This window comes from Bombyx mori, chromosome 23 (assembly GCF_030269925.1).
Source record: "Bombyx mori chromosome 23, ASM3026992v2".
Lineage (NCBI taxonomy): Eukaryota > Metazoa > Arthropoda > Insecta > Lepidoptera > Bombycidae > Bombyx > Bombyx mori.
This window is the reverse complement of record NC_085129.1, coordinates 11256496-11279823: the sequence shown is the minus strand read 5'-3', so window position 1 is coordinate 11279823 and position 23328 is coordinate 11256496. Positions and strand designations below refer to the sequence as shown.

At 36.0% G+C, this 23328-nt stretch overlaps 1 protein-coding gene across 1 annotated transcript; it reads right to left on the bottom strand.

Annotated features, from left to right (window-relative positions):
- Positions 1-6742: 6742 nt before the first annotated feature.
- LOC692992 (protease inhibitor 1) lies at positions 6743-13995 on the bottom strand. The gene is given in 4 exon segments (NM_001046829.1): positions 6743-6848; positions 8497-8639; positions 9298-9511; positions 13893-13995. Coding segments are annotated over 4 exon segments (447 nt in total). The 5' UTR covers positions 13924-13995; the 3' UTR covers positions 6743-6789.
- Positions 13996-23328: the final 9333 nt, after the last annotated feature.

The following is a 23328-nucleotide window of genomic DNA, read 5'->3' as shown; positions in this document are numbered from 1 at the left end:
TGACCGGCAAAAACCATATCGAACATGAAACTTTATATATTTGTTTGTTCGTGCATTTTACGCTCTCTGATTCTATGCGTGAGATTTTCTTTTCCATATCCAGATACATAGATAATGAAATAGGCGAGTTCATTAAAGTATGCGGAGCAATAAGGCGTTGACGTTTCAAACCATCGTTCTACGATGCCAACAAATAGACCATCAGACATCTAAAGTTAGGTAGTTCAGTAAAATACGGATTTTACCGAATTATCTAAATTTTTTGAAACTTAATTTTAAATCGTTGAATTTTTCATCGCTCTAGTTCGTTAGGTTTTCTTAAATGGACTATGAAAGCGACAGAGTTTTTAAATTATATTCAAATGTGTCATATAACGTCCTTATATGACACATTTGAATTTTACTGGTTACTGGTATTTTACTGGTGGTAGCAGGACCTCTTGTACGTACGCACGGGTAGGTACCACCGCCCTGCCTATTTTTGCCGTGAAGCAGTAATGCGTTTCGGCTTGAAGGGTGGGGCAACCGTTGTAACTATACTGAGCCCTTAGAACTTATATCTCAAGGTGGGTGGCGCATTTGCGTTGAAGATGTCTATGGGCTCCAGCCATCACTTAACACCCGGTGGGCTGTGAGCTCGTCCACCCATATAAGTAATTAAAAAAAATCCTAGTTGGATCATGAGTTGTATTATTTAATTTAAACCGACCACAAATTTGTGAAAATTGTGCGTTTCAGAGCTGACGGGCGACTAGAAATTACTCTTTAAGTATAACTAGTGGTCCCGCAATAGTCGAAATTCGACTATAATTAATTGAAATTATAAGTTTCAACATTATTATGGTTCTATTGTTACAGATTTCGCCAAGACTACACTATAGACAAATACTCGTAATATTAAATATAAACAATATTAACCTATTCTCAATTTGACTACAGACTTTAAGCAATAACAAAAGTTTGACAAACAAAGAGTATATGTGTGTGTGTGTGTGTCAAATACATGGTATTGTGTGTAATCTTTTCTTTATTAATTTAATGTATTTTAATCCATAATATTAAAAAAATATTAGCATTCTGCACTTCTTCTCTATATTCTCTATAAGCGTGGAAAATTTCATACTCCTTCGTCCGCGCAACTTTTGTAAAAAGGGGTACAAAGTTTTCACGTTTTATTAAGTATAATACTGTAATATTCTGCCATTGAGTAAACAAAAGGCAAACGCAACTCGTATAAGTAAGTGATTATTACATAAATAAGTACTTGAATTTAATGTATAGCAGAAAACATACCAACTCCGCATTGCTGAGCACACATTAATCTTCCTAAATTATTGTAGGTCTCATTATTGGTACCACAAACAGGATTATATTCTGATGTAACAGGACAACTACGGATGCAGGCTTCGATGTCCGGAGACCCGGCGGTTGCGGTCGTTTGTCTGTTAAATCTATTCCCATTGAATTCCGGTCTGAGGTTCAAGTCATATCTAGAAATAATTGTCATCGATCAATGTTTTTACCCTAAAAGAAATTGCTACGAATATTGCGTAAATCGGTAATAGTAAAAAATGTACAAACATCAAAATTAATGGGAGGTCTCAATAGGAGGCTAAGTAAGGCTTGCAGAGAAATACATATTAGTTTCAAAAACTAAGGTTAGTTATAAAAATATTAGGATATTTAGCTAGGTTTTTGTAATACTAAAAAAAATCAAAATTTGTATATGCAATTAACAAATTAATAATTATATTTAATACCTATCTATCTTATTATATCTTATTTACATATTCTTATTCAAATAATAAAATGTCTAACAAACGTACGCATGAAAATTGGGCCGATACCGATGTTCATGCTGGCCAGATGGATAGTGAAAATTGTGTCCCCAAGGTTGCCAGTTCCTGTGATTTCCTCCCCCATAATGTGTAGCACCATAGTCTGATTCTTCGCTGCTTGCAGACTCGCTCGAACCCCAATCGTGGGAATCTTTCCTCCTTGTTGACCATTGTCGCGATCCGTGGTGAAACCAATCGCCGTGATCTTGGTTTTTCCTGTTGTGCCATTCATAGCAGTCCGTGACTTGAATGAACAGTATGGCGAATGTTGCTGTGAATTCGATCGGAGAATATCAGTACTACTATAACTGAATTAACAAAGTGTGTGGAAATAACTTTTTGTGGGTTCGTCTTGTAGGCGTACGCGGTGTTATCAAGCGTTTTTATTAAAAACTAGCTGACCCGGCAGACTTCATAGTTGCTCAATCGATAAATAAAAGACCTAAGCTTTTGTTTACAATAAACTTAAAACAAACAAAAAGAATCCGTCCGACGGGGGACACATAAAAAAAAAACAAAATTATTAATTTTTTTTAATTCCGAGCTTTTTCATATTTATCTACCTTCTAAACCTTCTCTGGACTTCCACAAATAATTTAAGACCAAAATTAGCCAAATCGGTCCAGCCGTTCTCGAGTTTTAGAGAGACTAACGAACAGCAATTCATTTTTATATATGTACAGTTGTTGATGGAACTTAAGTGAAAGTCGCACCATCAACAAACAATAAGTTTGCGAGCTGTTTCTACTGATAAATATACTTTTTATATTTGATGAAAAATACAGCGAAGCACTGTTTTTAACTAATTAATGATAGTATCGAAATTATAATAAATTACATGGATTCATACAGTTTTTATTGCTATTAACTCTTTTCTGATCAGGAGATCAAATGGAAATAAAGGATTTTAGAAATTCAATATTATCACATACTGATTACTAAAAAAATTAATACTAAAATAATTCAGATGACTGTTAAAGAGATTTTATAACTTTGTGAGGATTTTTGTAGGTAACCGAAAATAGTTCTATACAAAAATGCACGTGCAATTTACATCATTTTCATTAAATACCCCAATGATGCTAACATAAATATAAATGAAATATAAGTCGATTAGATAGATAGTTTAAAATAATACAAAATGAAAGAAAAGTTTCCTTACACGAAATACAAACCACGTTTTGCTTCCGTGTAACGAAATACAAACTAAGAACTTGAACAAGTTTAATCATTTAATTTTCAGTTATTAAAAACAATTTTCTGCAAAACAAAGCCCTTGTTTGGACAATTAGTTTACGAACGCACAAAAGGTTATATTTCTATGTAATCATTTACTACATTTTTAAAGGTGAAATTAAAAATAATACTTAAATAATAACTTGAATAATACCTACTTTGTTTTAGAAAATATTTCTACAAATAAATCACAAGCTTACCTTTGAAAAAGACGTGTTGTCTCATTTTAAAAGCGATTAGCTTAGGAAACAAATGTGAACGTTAAAAAACTTTGAGTTTCAAAATTTAACCCACTCGAGGGCCGGTTCTGTTACTAAATGAGCAGTATCTTTCTGCACGTATATTGATATCGTCGTTTATAAGAACCCCACCTCCCTTGATGCTTGGTGTCCAACACGTTTATGAATCATCGAATTAAATAATTTTAAATTACACAGAGATATCGAAGCCTGCTTCGTATCATAAATGTTTTTAAGCTTATACGAGCACCTGGCCTAAGTCCATAACGCACCTAAGTCTATAACGTCTTTAACCTTCAATACGACTAAAATAATGACGAATTAAAGTTATTGCGAGACAACTTTAAGACTGGTTTCATAGGACAACTCGTTTGACTTGAGGAAAACTTGACGTAAAAACTATGATTTAGAATCCAAGAGCTACCTAACCTGTATCTCTAAGATTTTTTACAAAAATTAAAACTGAACAATTTATTCTTCTATTTAGAATATCATTTATCTAGTATTAGCCGGTTTATACCGACGTTTTGTATTATTCGTCAAACAAATTGTTTTGTTTCTTTCTGATATTTGATGTGGTGATTTTTCAATAAAAACTAGGTACCTAATACCCAATTGATAAAGAATAGCAACACACAGCTACAATTATTGTAAAAAATCTGTTATTGCTCGATGAATTTCAAAGGCAATTGACCTTTACAGAATTCGTACTGTATGTACTGTCTTTCCTTATGTTTATAGTCGTATACCGTTTACCTTTCCTCCTATGTAAGACATTGTACAGGAATAAAATACAGTTCGATTATAACTCGAATAGACATTTTTTCGATACAATAACATTAAATAACGTGAAAAATTTCACTGCCGTAGTTGGTCAGACGACCTATTGACCCCCATTAAAATACAAAAAGCGTAGATCCCAATAAATCAGGTTGTATTACCCCAAGGCACTCATGCATAATGACGTACGCTAAATTCCCACAAATTCCTTATCCTTCACACTAGATGCACAGCTGTGATAAAATAAACCACGAAAGTTGGCTTTGGCAATTGCTGACAGCATAGGGTGTTGTTAGCTCGAGCTACAGATAACCCTGATATCTGTGGCTCGAGCAAATCTATGCCATCGCAATGGTGAAGCGACCAAGCAGTCTAGCTTAAAAAATAAGGTGGCTTTCCGGATGGAAATGAAATCCAGAGATCATTTCCCTACACGATGAGGTAAAAGTAAATTTGCTGGCGGGTATGTATGCTTGCACAGGATACAAAACATCGACAATATTTACCTAGATTTAATAAATGTAATATTGTTGGTTTTGTCTGACAAGGCTCGATAGCAGCCTTTATTATTATTTTTGCCAGTTTCCAAATCTCTTTCGAAGTGTCCACGCCTAAAAGGGCGCAGGGTATTTGGAGCTTAACGGTCTGCAGTTCTCGGAAACAGTCTGCGGGCCCAAGGATGTTTTTAGGGCCCACCAAACGACTCGTCTTGCAGTCTCTCACCGGCGTCCGATCTTAGCCCCTGATCAAAACCTGGACAGAATAGGGGGAGTTCTCGCGGTCTAATATACAAACAGCCTCGCGGCGCCACCCTAGCATGCCCGATTGACAGGTCGTCGACGCAATCGTCAACCAACAATGAAGCATGTCTCTGCGGTACGGCTGCCAGTCAATCGGCCAAGCTGGTGTCGCTGGTATTCTGGAATACCCCGCTGAGTCAGAACCAGCCTGCTGGGTCGGAACGCGTGCATTGCCGACCGGGTTTTTCTTGCACATTACGTTCGAAAGACTATAAAAACGACCGCGTTCGCGGACCGTGACCGCTGTCACGTCGTATCTGTCTGTCCTCCTGGTGCTAGTGTGCTAGAGTGACGGTAGAGTGATATGCCTTTAACCCCTTAGTCACGCCATGATCTTCATCGGACGGGGACTGCCTTCTTACGACTCGGTATCGTCCCTCAGCTTTCTTCATCCTTCTTTTTTCCATTTTTTTCCTCACTAACTAACACTGCTAACTAAAACTAAACTAAAATAACTGTTAAGTGGGGGCTTTGTGTCATGCCGTCGTTGCACTGACTAGAAATAATGCAGGAGGGGCATGACACACAACCGTCACTAATCTAACCTAGCTACTTGCTACCTACTACTATCCGTACATCTAAAACTAAGAGTTGAGGGGGGCTGCCATAGGGCCTACCCACTCCTTACAAGGAGGGGGCCCGATATGGGGAGCCCGAGCGGAGGAATTGAGAGCACCCCCAAAAGGGAGAGTGGGCCCCCATGAAGGTTCCCCACATTGGGTCTGGGGGGATAAGATATACGGAAGCAACACCCGAACGAAGTTGAAAAGCCGCGGCATACTATACACAATTAGATTAGCACTAGTGCTTAATTGCGGAGCATGACAAGGTTTTATTAGCACAATTGCAACATACGGACGTATTTATGCTATTTAACTAAAGTATATGTATACAGTATGAAAATAAAAGTATTTCCTACCATACTATTAAAAATTCAAGTGACTAATATCATTAAAATCAACCGGATAAGTCATTTAATTTTATCTTTGAATCACTCCAGGATATAATATGACATGGTTCAGTGTCTTCGAGTTAATCATTTACGTATTCACAAAGAACTTTAATTACCGCTTTAGTAGCTAATTTATAAAAAAAAATATAGTGCTTGCAGGATAATCCATAACATATCATCGAAAATTTTTAAAACTGTTTTATGAAAGGACTTTTTATGATGGCCAAACGTATATAAATACTAAGTCAGGATATTTTGATGATAGTACAATATAGTAATTAAACATGATTATTTATACATAATTTGATTTCCTAGACGTTAGATAAGAAGCCTATTATTTTGACTTCACGCTTCTTTCTTCATAAATAACGAACTTATCATAAACAGCTTTCAACTGTTAAATCACCTACTCAGGACTCAAATTTAGTGAAAAACACCGACGGTCGTCTACGTTTATTTCTAACCAGAAGCAGGTACATACATACATACAATATCGAACTTCTTCCTTCACAAATGACGGGTTTCCATACGCAACTATTCATCCCTTATTTTATTTAGGGGTGGAATTTCCAAAAATCTTACGTAACAAACACAACCAAAAATTCATCTAATGCTTAAATTTCTAATTTATTACCACAGTGGCTTAGGCTGGTCGTTGATGAATGTCAGTCAGTCGGGTCAAATAATCTAATATACTATATACTAATCTTCTATACATATATAAGATTATATTATTTATAAGTATTTTGTTAGACTAAGAGCTTCGCCTATATACCTTATCAGTACTAAATCAATGGGAATATAAAAAATTGTTTAAAAATGGAGATTTTCATAAAATTCCCTTTTCGTGGCAATTTAATATTATACGTTAATTACAGTATTCGAATGAAACAAAAATTTAATCACTCATATTTTTAATTATTTGGTTTACTATTTTAATTAATTTAGCTGGTAGGAGCTTGTGTAGCAGTGGGGCAAGGCAGGGATCGGAGAACGCTGACATCTGAAAAAAAATATAACAAATTAAAGTTTATCGCTTATGAGCGTGGACACATATTATTGCAATTAGATCTAATGGAATTGAATTGAAATTGAATAGAATTGCTATTAGATCACGGCCGATGCAACTCCGCCAAAAAGTGACTTACGATGCTTACCAGCTTAACATTGAATTATAAATAAGTGGCAGGCCCGGATAAGTATAATTTTTATTGAATAATTAATCTACATTTGTCGTGTGGGTAGTTCAGGTTGTTTAGATTTTTTTTTTAATTTAATTTATTACAATACGTTAAAATGTCTTGCGATATTTGTTGTTCGCAAATTTTAGAATATGAAAACTGTATAACAGCTTTTTTGTTTTCGTTCGCTCATTTTATTAAGAACTTTTATGTAAGATTTAAGTAATCTACATATTTTGCAAACTTTTCAAAAGTTCCGCGTATCTGTTCGAAGTGATTTCTTTAAGAAACAGTCCTACTATAGAGCCTATTATTTGATTTGTCACTATTATGTGTACCTACTTTTTTTAATAATCTTTGTCTACCTCAAAAACAAAGTAAATCACAAAATTCGCCCGAATTTGAGTGATGTATATTCAATTGTTTTTATGAAACATTTCATTGAACATTGCCTTCATAAAATATGTAGTACGTAGCAGTGTTGTTTTTATGAAGGTTACATTATTTTAAAACTTAACAACACATCATTATTTCACTGTCATTCTTGTTGAGCAGCAAACGCCTTCAAGATTTGAATGACTAATTATTCAATACTTCGAATATATCTTAGAGTCGGGTGTAAATTAATATTAATTTAAGACAAGTGTTTCGCTTGTACTATATATTACATTAACCTTAATAGCAACACAGCATTTGTAATATTAATAATGCATATATTAATACGAAATTAGAAGAATGCTTTTGTTTGCTAACGTTGTATGTATAACAATAGTAAAAGGCGAAACCACCAAATATCTAGTCCAAAAAAACTCAGACGTATACACAGACATATAATCAGACTATAGCTGTACCCGTCCGCTTCGCTGGGCATTTAAACTTAACATTATTATTTCTTACCCCCGCAAAGATTCTCATAATTAACGCCCCCGCAACTGGTGAAGGGAGTCCAACGCTCATATAAATATTAGCCTATCCATTAAGTATATGTATTTTCTACATGGATACCAAGTTTCAAGTTAATCGGATGCATGGTTCAGTAGTTATAACGGAACATCCGTAAATACCACTGTAGATTTATATATTAGTATCGATATATACAAGTTTCTGTGACTAAGAACAAAATATATAATTCCAATTGAACACTATTACGTCACATTCAAGTTGTTGTCATTGCTGAACTTTTGAATAAAAATTTGACTGGTTTTTAAACGTGTTAATATTATTGAACGCAAAGATTGTTCATGTTAGCCGTGAACTTTATTTTGATGTGCTTGTTCAATACAGTTTCATTCATTTCGATTACTCATATTCTCATAAACACGTACACTTAGTGGAGTGCACTTTTATGCATGAAATATTAAAGTATCAATGCGATAATTGGATTAGTCATAATTTTCTTTCACGAACCCGGAAAACAAATTCTATTAATATTTGACACATAACTGAAAGTATTTGTTTTTCTGTACTTACTGATTCCACACGCCTGAGCACACGTCAACCTTCCAGGGTTATTGTAAGTTATATTATCAGTGCCACAAACTGGATTGTACTCAGCGGTTACTGGGCAGCTACGAATGCATTGTTGAATTGCAGGCGACATTGTGGTGGTGCCCCTGTAAGACGATACATATAAAATTAATGTTTTTTTTATTGCTTAGATGGGTGAACGAGCTCACAGCCCACCTGGTTGGTATTAAGTGGTTACTGAAGCCTATAGACATCTACAACGTAAATGCGCCACCCACCTTGAGATATAAGTTCTAAGGTCTCAAGTATAATTACAACGGCAGCGCCGCCCTTCAAACCGAAACGGATTACTGCTTCACGACAGAAATAGGCGGGGTGGTGGTACCTACCCGTGCGGACTCACAATACGTCCTACCACCAGTAAGCAATTTTAAACGAACGAACTCATGATCCACCTTGTATCAAGGCTACCGGACTTTAAGGACATCAACAAAGCAAAAGCCTCCATTCAGCTCGAGACATGCGTTCAAAGTTCTACATAAATCAGAATGTCTGCCCCACTCTTTAGGCATAACTGTTTGACGGCAGAAAATAGGCGATTGCTCATTTAGAATAATCAAACACAAATATTGAACAAATCGGTAAATGAAGACATTTCATTTGTTTTGGCCCACGACAAAGTTACCCCAATGCCATTTAAAATTGAAGATTTCGTAGCTCATTATCTACTTGTCACGACACTTTTTGACTTTTATTTGTACGAACTAGTCGGTGTCAGATTACATGTGTTCTAAATTCACTTACAGATTGTTGGGAGCCCGAGTCGTAGTTAAACGTTGCTGTTGTCCTGGGAACTGACCCTGGCCGGGGAATAGACCGGGGAAAAATCCTTGCCCAGGGAACTGCCTTGGAGGCCGGGTGGTAAGCTCCCAGCCATAGCGGTCATCGAGAACGTCATCATCATCATTCGACTGACGCTTGTTCCTTACGCTCATACATAACACGTTAGTTATGATTGCTGTTGGCAAGACGGTAAAAGAAAAACATATAAAAATCAAACCACATTTCTGGGCAGTTTACGAAATTTAAATTAAATAAGAATGTGACAGAACTGATGATCGTATTTTTTACTTTACTTAGTTAAGCATCTGTAATTTTACTTTCAGTTGGTAATAACGAAAATCAAAAGTAATCTTAGTAAATTAATTAACTGGGTATACAATAAGTTTGTTCATTTCAAGTTTCTATGATATTCGCAAGTCTTAGACATAATTATAACAACAGTTTTACAGTTTGATCTCGCCTATATTATTTTCATTTTATTATTCCCGGAGTTTCGAACACATGAGGATTTTCATGGTCAAGAATTAAACCTTAAAAGTAGTTTCAATCAATTATAAAAACACATTTAATATGCCATAAAAAAAAATCGTTTTTAAATAAAGGAGGTTAGATTAACGTACTATTTGCCAAAATTAAAAAAATGCTATAAAATTATTCCTAAACTTTGGAAACTCAATTTATTTTTTGTCATATTGTTTTAGAAGACAAAACGATCGGGTCATGTTGCGGTTGCTGTTTGGCTAGGTCGTCATCTTTGAAAATTTGAGTTTTAATAATTACTAGTGGTCCCGCAGTAGTCGAAATTCGACTATAATTAATTGAAATTATAAGCTTGAACACTTCGATCAACAGTTACTATTGTTGATCGAAGCTTGAACATTATTATGGTTATATTGTCAAAGACTATTATACTTCTATAATCACAGATTTCGCCAAGACTACACTATAGACAAATAATATTAAAGATAAACAATATTAACCTATTTTCAATTTGACCATAATTTTTGACAAACTAAAGTTTAACAATAAACAAAGAGTATATGTACCTACATGTGTGTGTGTGTCAAATACACGGTAGTGTGAGTAATGTTTTCTTTATTGATTTAATGTATGATTTATGCATTATTTAAAAAAAAAAATGAGCATTGTGCACTCCTTCTCTATATTCTCTATAAGTATGGGAAATTTTATACTTCTCCGTCCGCGCAATTTTCGTAAAAAGGGATACAAAGTTTTTGCTTCACGTATTAATATGTAGATATTAAATAAAAGTGGCCCTCTTGCAAAATCTACATTTACTAAATATGCACGCGCTACAACAATTTATTTAAATACATCTCTGTTTATAAAAAAAAAACCTAATATTAATATTAAACATTTTGAAAACGGAACGTGTTTTTAAATGAGGATAATGTTTATTGAAATAATATTTTTTAATTCATAAAAATCCAGTTATCGCGACATTGGGAATTCCGTGTTTAATTTTCAAAACATATCGATGTTGAACACACAACTAAGCTTTGCACAAAACATTTGCAGGTCCTATATTTGTTTAGTAAATAATAAGTTTCAAGTAAATAATAAGTTTAAGTCAACAGTTTGTATTATGGTAACTGAAGGCTTAAGTGATACACGTTACATTATTATTTGCGATAGGTAATACGCACGCTCTTTCTTTATTACTCGAGATGAGCAGAAGAGCTCATTGGCCATCTGGTTTTAAGTGACCACCGGAGGCCATGCATGTGACAACCCGAATTTCGAACATTAAGACATGAAGACATATAACTATACTGAGACCTTAGAACTTATATCTCAAAGTGGGTGGCGCATTTACGTCGTAAATGTCTATAGGCTCCAGTAAACACTTAACACCATGTGGGCTGTGAGCACGTTCACCCATCTAAGAAGAAAAAAAACATATATACTACCTATATATGATAAAATATATCTTATTTGTTTGTTTCTCGTTGAAGGAAAACCATATGAGTGCTTTGTAGCAGAAATAAGGAGGATGGAGGTATGTACTTAATATATGTACCTACACGTAATATATGCGGGCTCGTATAACTCAAGGTATCTATTAGTAGATATGACAAGTTGACAGGATGTGAAAATTTAATTAAAATAAAGATAGTGCGTACTTTTATTTTTACGAGTCTAATTCGAGGCGTAATTAAAATACAATTTATTTTTTTATAGTACGAAATTTTCGAAACAATAGATTAAGAAAGTAGAAAATAAAACCAAACCTATAAAATAACAATAAAATTAAAACGGCCTTTAAATGTTTATGGCCTTTAATTGACAACGAATAAAGAGCATAATAAAACATTATAATTAAAATTAGATTGAATACTGATCTGTTTTCATTGGAGACTTTGGGAAATTGTGTTATGGGAGACAGCAATCTACTTATGCGCCTTTTTTTTATTGCATAGCTGGTTGGACGAGCTCACAGCCCACCTGGTGTTGAGTGGTTACTGGAGCCCATAGACATCTTCAACGCAAATGCAGCCACCCACCTTGAGATATGACTTCTAAGGTCTCAGTATAATTACAACGACTGCCCCACCCTTCAAACCGAAACGCATTACTGCTTTGCGGCAGAAAATAGGCAGGGTGGTGGTACCTACCCGTGCGGATTCACAAGAGGTCCTACAACCAATAGTAAAGATTACGTAGAAAGCTTAGATTTGTACCGACGTAACCACCTGGCACCTACCAACAGCCGCTTGGTTCGATCGTCTATCTTTTTTTATGATTTATGGATTACTGGTGGCCCAGAGGCCTTTCCTAATTCACCAGGACAGGTGGGCGAGCAAAGGCTCAGTCATGAGGGATTGGATTAGCTAACAGCCACCCGAGAGCCTCCGAAGGAAAGCTAATAACTCAAGAGCAGCTGCTTCGCGAATGAATCTACTATCGAAACAGAATGGTGACCCGCTGAGAAGATCCAGCCGGCCGATGCAAGGGTTAGGTTGCACGTCGAACTCTTTCCCGAGTTCGACGAATACGGTCCCTAAATCTGCTCCTAGCCTCAGAGCTGAAGGCGTCTAATGCAAGAGTTATTGTATCAGATAGATCCGTAAGGACTTGACAAGAGTGAACATATTAAGCGATGATTTAAAGTCATCGTGGCCTTAAAAATACGACGCCCGTTGCACGGGTATCGATCGATGCAACTCTGCTGGTGTTCGAACCCGCACGCAGGTATTCATTTTTCTAATGAAATACGTACTTAACATAATATGTTTACGAGTGACTTCCACGGTGAACAACATCGTATAATAAAAATCAAGCCTGCAAAAATTATAATTTGCGTAAATACTGGTGGTAGGACGTCTTGTGATTCTTGTGAACCCGAACGGGCGGGTACCACCATACTGCCTATTTCTGCCGTGTAGCAGTAATGCGTTTCAGTTTGAAGGGTGGCGCAGCTGTTATACTGTAAAAACTGAGACTTAGAACTCATGTCTCAAGATGGGTGGCGGCATTGACGTGGTTGATGTCTATGGGCTCCAGTGACCTCGTGGGCCGTGAGCTGATCCGCCTACTGTAGCAATAAAAAATATAAAAAACATATCATGGAAAAAAAACAAATTACTAATTTATTTAAAAAAACTCAGACAACGTGATCAAAGAAGCGATTACAATATGATCCATCAATTCAATATAATTAATTAACCTGTTAAACGCGTTTTTCGTAATCTTCAAGACATAATAAAACATTTTTTTATTTTATTTACTTGTCTTTTACCATAACGCTTCGCAAGGATAATAAAAAGGAACGACTAATTTAAATGGATATAAATTGTAATATAATGTTTATTAGTTGATATGGATTCATATACTTTTTGCTAGCTTAAACGCGAAGGAGAACTCATTAACCACCACAAAGTGGTAACCACCTTCGTATGTCGAAAGCTTAATTCCATAGGATACCATCTATTTTCTGATTCAAACTATCTACCTAATTTACCTACCTAATAAAAAAATTGTGGATCTCAAAATTAACTTTTCCTACTAACTACTGATATTAGAAAATGTCTTAGTTTTTCTTTTAATTTGTCTAATAGTGTAAAATTTACGTATATACACCAAGAAAGTCCTAAAGGAGATGACAAACTTCCAACGACGACTTCAAAATATCTTATAGTTATTTACGAATGCATCAATTTTATCATAAATGTGTATATGTTTTCAATTTCGTTCTTAAACTGCAAATAAAACTATCAGTGTAAACTACCCTGTCCTTTATAGAATAAAATCGGACAATCCTTAAATTTCAAAGTAACACAATTAGTCATTTATATTAATAATATTGCTTCTTAAATTATCAATCATACCAATCGTAAGCAAACAAAACTATGCTTTAAAAATAAAAATAATAATGCATTGAGAACGACCCGCCAAATGTCATTAAAACTTGTTCTTACTGTTCACAAAAACTTTATAGCCATCAATGCAATTATCCACTTAGAAGCTATAAATGAAAAAAACACTTAACAAAAAATCTAGGAATACAATCATAATAATACAGAAGAAGAACTCACCGAAAAGGAAAAATACTACTAATTTATCCATTATTTCTTGAAAATGCAGAATTGAAATCACTTTTGCTTCAATTTACGTACACGTAAGCTGCGTGCGAGTCGTTCGGTTACTGCCAACTATCCTACAGCTGGGTAAGTTTATATATAAGCAACGCGACGGACGCAAAGGTGAATATTCCCCGTGATAGGGTTGATGTTAATTAATTATCGTGAATTATTCAACTTGTTTTTTCATGTCTTTTATTGCGAAAGTCATATAATGGTACTTAATGATTGCTAATAGTAAAAATACGTGTCGTTCTAAAAATTAAATAGCTTACGTAACGAAAAACAAAATAATTCGACCACTTTTTTTTTTCACTCAAGTATTATTTTAGATTTGAATAAATACCCAAACAACAAAGCAGGCATGACTAAAATATGCATTGGTTCTAAATTTATATAAAAAATTATATTTCCTTTGCATTCATTATTTTATCGAAACTTTATCGTTTTAATTTTCGTCTATGCACGCTTACACTCGTACCTTTTAAAACTACTTATCGCAAGTAACAGCTTTCCAAATATGTATTCAGTCTTAAATCATAGGATTGATTTACGACAGATATAGATTAGCTCTTCGTTGTTTGAAAAAGCTCTCTAAGCAATATTTGATCTCAATATAAATTTAATATATTACTAAAGACATGATTATTCATTTACAGTTGGTAGCCCTGTAGTTGCACATAAGTCTAGTAAAACAAGTTACAAAGAACTAGTTTTGAACATCTTAATGTTTGTCGTTTCAAATTATATATTCGTAAAGATAATTCAATGATTTTATATATTTCATTATGAAGATGATTTCTGAACGATAACAACATATCAGACCTGTCACTAGTTATACTCGAGATGCATCCAGAAAGTCACCTATATTCGATTTTCCTGTATAGACTCCCGTGCATAGAAGTCCGTTGAAAATGGCTTGCTTATTATCATGTTTTTTGTGCTAGCCTGCGTGTTTGAATCGAATTTTATAACTGATTTTAATTCTAACTTAAAATTATTAAATAGCTCAGAATCGGATGACAATTCAAGTTGCGGAGACAGAAAGATTTTGTATACCTCTTAGTTAGTTTTACGAGTTACCATACCTATACATTTCTACTATACAACCTAAAGCAAATACCGGTGGATTACATTTAAAGCCATTGACCTTGCGCTTTAACTGATTTAAATTATATTACATTGCGTGCTCTGCGTAAATAAAGTGTCTTCTTTCTCGAGAACGGTTTCCTAAGATCCTTACATATCATATATTAGCTTAACGAATGATCAACTAATGATTAGGTGTGCATCGTATTTATAGTGATAAGCCATCAAACAGTTTTAATAAGTTTGAGAGGTTTAGCGACAAAGGGAAGATCTTCCATCGAGCGGGTGAAATTGCTCAGTATACCGACCACTGAAGTAGGAAACCTATGGAAATGAAACGTCAACCAAAAATTCGTGCCACTGTGACGTCATCTGGCCACAAAACATGGCGGTTTTAGTGCTGCCCAGAAGATTTTAATGTTAGTAGGTTTTATCGATAAACGTGCTTGGCTTATTTTATTTTAAATATTGTTGAGTTTGAATGTATTTGTAGAATTTATACTTTAATAGGAAGTAAGTATGTATATTGTTATGTGCAAAGATGATGTGATTTAGATATTATGTGAAATCTAAGACGAGTTCGTGCTTCAAATTTTCCAAGTAAACGATATGACGATTTTTAAAATTTGCTACACTGATTTTATAAAGTTGTCGTTTGCCGCAAAACTTATAGATATGGCATAGTACAGTGCCATCAGCCCATTTCTAGCATGCTGAATGTTATCGTATTTTGAGTACGTGTTTTTCTTAGACTATTACAATCTATTTTAATTGTTTTGCTGACTCTAAAGTCCGTAACACACTACCGCAGCGCACCTCAAGGAAGGTGCACCACACTATCGCACCGCACGCAAATTATAATTTATCAAGGGACCGCCTGATAAAAAAAACACCTACAGAACATTTATTCGTTAATGAAATTCCAAACGTCATTCCTTGTGACTTATTTATATATATTTAATGAATTTACAATAGTGTTTTACTCACTGCGGAATAAAACTATTTTATTTAAATAGTTCCGAAGAGATTTTGTCGGTAGGCTTTTTCCCGAAATATCTAAACAGAATGTCTAAATATGTTTTGATGACATATTTTAAAGAGGTATTTATGATTAGTGCCATGATGAATAGATTCCGACTGAAAAATGGTGTCCGATATTTCGGATTCAAATATATTAAGTTTATAATCTATCTTTCGGATGAGGGCTCCATAATGAATTTAAATATATATAGATAATAGTTTTGGGGCATCGACTTTCTTGAGATCCTATAAAATATGTTTTAATTATTATTTTTGTATGTTTTAAGCATGATAAAACTAGAAATTTTATATAAGCAATCATATTAAATCGATATCAAAGCCAATAAATAATGTACAACCCAAAACAGACGGCCGAACTGACGTGACAATGACATTTGGCGCGCTAAACATGGCGGATTTTCGGCCTCATTAGACGGAGACGGAGACATTTACGTATATTCATGTTTCATTTTATGTACGCACTGAAATACTGTTATATTGTTTTCCTGCGAGTTAAAGTGCTGAGTAAGAACGAGATAGATATATGTTTATGTGTGTGCCTTCAAAATGGGTGCTATTTATATAAGCAATTGTACGTATAGAACAATATGTCGTGTCCCTACTATATAGGCCTTTTTTTTATTTTTTGTTCAGGAGGAAATCGCCGGACTTCCGCCCTCCACTGGGGACGGCGGGCGGAGCATGTCGGAGTCGAACCGACTAAAACCTCCTGTCGCTCAACAACCAACGTCCAAACCTCACATGAGACAGAACTCATGAAAAGGCAAAGGGGGGAAAGTGAAGTGTTTAGTGCGGAGCACATCTCTCCCATCACCCTCCCCCTCGGGACGCCGGACTGGCGGTCGTCGGCGCCACGACCACCAGCCCTCTCGGTCGGCAGGCTATCCGGAGCCCGCCTAGATGGCGCCGGTTAGAGTGAGCTATCCTACGGAATACCCCGCTGGGTCAGAACCAGCGTGGGTCGAGGATAGCCGGCCTTCCATCACCCGGAACTATATAGGTCTATGATACCGACGGTCCAAATGTTTGCAACTTGTATGCAACCATAACTTGAAAATGTCGTAATCGAGATTCGCGCATCTGTCAAATATCGTGTGTTGTATGATAGCTACCGCCACAGTAACATTTTAAATTATATAGGCACATCTTTATATCGTCTTTAAATCTGACGAAGGCATTTCATTCAAAAGACATTGAAGTGTTCTTTGTTGTGGGCCAAGCGTCTTTTTTATTCAAGTAGTCCTTCATAAACATTTTCGGTCATAACTTTCCCAACGACTCGGAATGAAGTTTTAACTCTAGAAGACAGTTTGTTCTTTTCCAATACGTGTAGTATGTTGTTTTTAATAAATGCAATTCTTTTTTTTATATTTATTTATTTCGTATATTTCTCAATTACTATTTATTTACCCAATAAAGCAAAGTAATAAGTTATTTCGTTCATTTTACAACTGCTCGCTATTCCGAGATATTCTTCTTCTTCGTCGCTTTCTTCATTGCTGAAGGTCGTGTCCCTGAAACTTGACCGTTGCCTGTCTCGTGAGCTGTTTCCATCTCGTCCGGTCCTCAGCTGCTCGAATGGCGGTTGCGACTGGCAACCCAGTTAGAGCGGTTACTTGATCACACCAACGGCTAGGTAATCGGCCGCGGGGTCTCTTTCCTTCTACTTTGCCCGTCACAAACACTTTGTCCAAGTTATCTGACTGTCGGCGGGCAATATGACCGAAGTGCGGACAGAATGTTACTGGTGACAGAACAGCGGATCATCGAGCACAACTTCGCAAGAAGATGAAAATTGGAACCTGGAATGTCCGAGGCATGCTCTAACCCGGAAAACCGAGATATTAAGTTGGTAAAATCAATACTTCCATCCGGCGTTTTTCTGAGTCATACGTTCCGATTTGAATGGTATTAAGACTATTTTTTACCTTATGTTTCAAGGTGCATAGAAACATTCATGTTTAGGAATTCCTGTAACGTCTGATGGACCACATCATCAATTGCCTTATAAGGTGATATTTAGAAAAAAACAAACAGCCCTTGTGAATACGTTTTACGTCACTTTTGAAACTAGTCAGTGTTTCTTGTGATTTGTAATTGGTAATTCAACGACGCACACTTAGAGAAAATGTTAACGGGATTTTCCCATTGACTTTATATAGACAGATACGCTATTACTGTAAGACTACATTATTTCAACGGCACAATGTACGAACGTTTTACTTATTGTTAAACTCGATAAGATAAAAGCTAGATAATTTCGTAGGCACCCGTGATCACGACTCCCACTTGAGTGTTCCCTGGAAACGTACGACGTCTTATTAAACGGAGCTAGTTTTCTCCATTTCAAAGCTGTCCAATATATTGAAGTTACTCTTTTGTAGAAATACTGGTGGTAGGACCTCTTGTGATTACTGGTGGTAGGACCTCTTGTGATTTACTGGTGGTAGGACCTCTTGTGAGTCCGCGCGGGTGGGTACCACCACCCTGCCTATTTCTGCCGTGAAGCAGTAATGCGTTTCGGTTTGAAGGGTAGGGCAGCCGTCGTTACTATACTTGAGACCTTAGAACTTGTATCTCAAGGTGGGTGGCGCATTTACGTTGTGGATGTCTATGGGCTCCAGTAACCACTTAACATCAGGTGGGCTGTGAGCTCGTCCACCAATCTAAGCAATAAAAAAAAAAAAAAAAAAAAAAAATACAGCAAAAATACAGCGAGTTACCGAAAAAAAAAGAGAGAGCAGGACATTATCAAAGACTTCAACGACCTGTATTCTGTAAAGAAATATACAAACTTGTACACATTTACAGAAGAAAACGGGGGAATGGGCAATGCAAATTAGATTTTTTTTTCAAATGAAGAAACAGCAATAGGATTTAAATAAACATTTGTACGTTCACATGCAGTAGAAGTAAAACCTTCAGAAGTACTTCTAGCTCATTTTTCCGCAGCTAAAACGTTATATAAGTTTACCGTTTTCACTCGTATTCCTGTCACCGTCCTCACCGAATCCGTCGCTTGCGACGAAGGGCTCGACGAGTAAATTAACCCATAGACTCCCTCTAAGTTTCTCGTCGGATCTTCTCAGTGGGTCGCGTTTCCGATCCGGTGGTAGATTCTGCGCAGCACTGCTCTTGCTAGGGCCAGTGTTAAAAACACTCAGGTTTGAGCCCCATGAGTTCACCTACACGTCAAGGAGAAACTGAAATAGCCTCTCAAGGCTATCAGCATAGGTAGGAAAAAAAGGAAGAAAAAAACGTGTTTCTAATGTGAAAGTAGTTTTCACTTTGAAAACCTAATCGATCAAATTTTGCACACCCGTTTTGACGTGAATACGTCTTTAAAATTACTTCCATAGGGACGCAATCCAAAAAAACGAATGATAACAAAATCGGGGGATACAGTTTAGTGTTGTAGCTACATATCTATCATCTCCATCCAAATTTCAGTTACACCACTGGATAGCTAAAGAATCAAAGAATTTATTACGCTAAGTAAGGACTGTAACACACCGCGCGCGGGGGAGGGGGCAGCCCCGCCATTTTGAAGGTAATTTTGCTTTTTTTTTTGTTCCTACCTAAGCTGAGACCCTTGAGAGGCTATTTCAGCGTAACCCTAACGTTTGTAGGTGAGCTCACGGGGCTCAAACCTGATGACGTTGCTAACACGAACCCTAGCAAGAGCCGTGCTTCGCAGAATCTACCACCGGATCGGAAACGCGACCCACTGAGAAGATCCGGCGAGAAACTCAGTGGGCTGTGTCTGAGAGTTAATTTACTCGTCGAGCCCTTCGTCGCAAGCGACGGGTTCGACGAGAACGGTGACCGGTGCTTGAAGTACCTAAAAGCACCGTTAGTGGATCGGGAGGATCCGAGATGACGTGTTTTGGGCGACGTCGACTGCTTTCCATTCTGTCCGCAGGATCGGGAATGTAGTTACCGGCGGCCACGATGAGAGGGTTCTCGTGTAGTGCCGCTTTATCGAAGTGGCGCATCGACGCCGACTGAAGATACTTACTGATGGACTCTAAGTCCAGATCGTCATGGAGGTAGTAATTTTGCTGCGTATCGAGATTTCCATTTAGTATAACTTTCGACTCGGTGAAGCTACGACGTTCATTCAAGTTTCAATCATCAGCTCTCGTCAAAATCTATCGATTATATATATAACACTAGTGTAAAATTGTAACTGTGAATATAATGTGTTAAAATAAAAAAATAATATTAAAAAATATATAATGTCGGCCTATACGCGTCGAAAAGCCAAATCGAGATACAGAGATCGTATACGGTTGGAAAGGGCATCGCAACAGCAATCGAATGGTACCAATAAAACACCATATGATCGAGTCAAGCAGTGCCGGCAACGTAAAGTAATGAATGCGGCCGAGCGGATCAACGACGGTGCCAGTACATCTGCAGCTGGGACGGTTGAAATTACGCAGATGGATGATGCGCTGATGAATCGCTTCTGTATCGACATCGGGCTGTATTACCCGTTACGAGACGTATTCACGTACAACAAACGGCCGTGTCCATAACACAGCCACACCCCTATATATTTTTTTCGTTTATTTTTAAAGTTGAATCTATTTACGAATTATAGTGATGGTGCGTGTTATATCCGCACGAATCGATGCCGCCGTTCTGCTTATTAATACTGCGAAGCTGCATCGTTTTGGCTTAAAAAGTTAGATAACTGTAAAGCTAATGCAATGAAATGCAGTCCAAAGTTTTTGAATGGAAAGTAACGAATAATTTGCGGAAAAAATCGAATAATTCTAATGATTTTAATTTAAATACTGCTTAAACCCCTTAGTTCTAACATTTAGCAAAGTAAAAGAAAGTCTGTTTAAAATCAAACTTAAAGTAGTTGTTTTTACGTAGCGCCTGATATGAAGGCTGTTTAATAAGTTTAAAATCATTTATTTTCTACAACATTTTATTAGACAGTTCATTTAAAATAATATCTATTTATCACCATATACGGTAAAGGTAAAGTTTTTTTTTTTTTTTTTTTTTTTTTTTTTATTGCTTAGATGGGTGGACGAGCTCACAGCCCACCTGATGTTAAGTGGTTACTGGAGCCCATAGACATCCACAACGTAAATGCGCCACCCACCTTGAGATACAAGTTCTAAGGTCTCAAGTATAGTAGTAATAGTACCTAACTGCATGTTAAACATGTTATATGAACGTGCCATTTAACCGACGCTTAAAGTAGTTTGACTCACATAGTTTTACTTGTAATTGATTTAATAAAATACGGTAGCGTAAAGCTAACTGGCGCTGCTTTTTCCAAAAGATGTCAAACCTTCATTCATAACTTTTAAAAGTTTGAAGTTTTACTTAAGACATCTTAGAAGGGATCACAATATTTTATTGTAATAAATAATAACAAAAAACACATTCGAAAGACTAGACTCCTAGAGGATATCACGCTTTTAAAGAACTTCTATAAACTAACATATATGTAAATAGTTAGACATTTATCTGGTATTTAAAGATAACTAGTTTTAGGACCTATAGTGAGCACTTACATTAAAAATAATCTATTTATCACGAAGCAGTAAGGCGATCCGGTTTGTAGGGCGGGAAAGCCATTATACAATTGAGACCTAGTCCTCAGGTTTCAAGGTGATTACCGCCATTCATGTCATAATTAATGTCTATGAACTCTGGTAACCACTGAGTATTGTGTACTGCTCGATCGTACTACCTACAAGTTCAGATCCGGAGTAGATTCATTCGCTAAGAAGCTGCTCTCGAGTTGTTAGGTCTCCTATGAAGGCGCTCGGGCATCTGTTAGCAAATCCCACTCCTCCTGACTGAGCCTTTGCGCGCCCACCTGTCCCAGTGAAACTGGAAAGGCCTCCAGGCCATTAGTAATCCTGAATTCTTAAAAAAAAAACAGAAAAACTACCTACACGCAGTAACAAAATAATGAAAATTTGAAAATAAGACTAAAATTAGTACTTGTTTTAGTACTTTAGTATTTAGTATTAAAAAAAAATATTAAAATCTCATCATCATCATCTGCCCACAAACATCCAGTACTATACAGAAACCTCCACCAAGGTTCACTACAGTGCCCGATCCTAAACTGTTGGCACCCAGCAGAATCAAAGCCATTAAAACTAGAATGTATGTGCTATTGTTGAACGTAGGAATTATTGACTTACAATGTTTTAATTAGTAAAAACCATTTGTTTATTTCATTATGAGATGAAAGCGATTAATTAGCATTACCATATGATCTAATGGAAATGATGACAACTAATGTACCTACATGTCAAAACCATAAACAATAAAAAAACCATTTGTGCAATTCACACGTTGTAGAAGTGGATTGTGGGTTTTTTTTAATGATGCAAAATTTGATAATTATTTTACATTTTATTCGTATATACGATTATTGATACGATATTTGACGTTGTTTTATTTTTTTTAAATAAATTAACACTTCTTGCGGCATAACTACGATAGTTAGACATATGCGGTCGCGACACTTTTTGTAAATAATAAATTGTTCTACAAAGTAGTAGTACATTATTTTATTCTATCATCAATAGTTTTCGCAGGGCACGCGATGTAAAGAATATTTTAGGTAATTTTTTTATACCTTGGGCTACATTATTGGAGTTTTAGTAAGCATCCCTAATTTTTTTCAAAAAAGATTATTGCCTATGTCACTCGGGAATAGTGTAGCTTCCAAACAGTGAAAGAATTTATCAAATCGGTTCAGTAGTTTCGGAGCCTATTCAATACAAACAAACAAACAAATCTTTCCTCTTTATAATATTATTATAGTATAGAAGTATAGATGTATTAAGTACTAATATTAGGTACGAAGCAGATGACAAAGAGAACCGCGAATATAAGAAACACTATAATGCTTCCTATTTCATTTTCTACCACGTTAAATCTTATGTATCTAAACGTAGTAAATGAGCTATCTGACACTGAAAGAATTTTTCAAATCGGACCAGCAGTTCCTGAGATTTGCGCGTTCAAACAAACAAACTCTTCAGCTTTACAATATTAGTATAGATTTGTCTGTCCCTTTTTACTGTCGCTTTTTCGTTTCATCGACTTTCGAATCACAACGATGCTAAAAAAGTTTTCCCTTCAATAATAATAAAAATTAATTTATAAAGAGACTGTGCCCGCGCTGTTGTCGTGTTTTCAAATTGACATAATAATATTGTTTAATTGTATTTGTCAATAAATTTGAATGAAACTATTGTCAGCCGTGACCTAT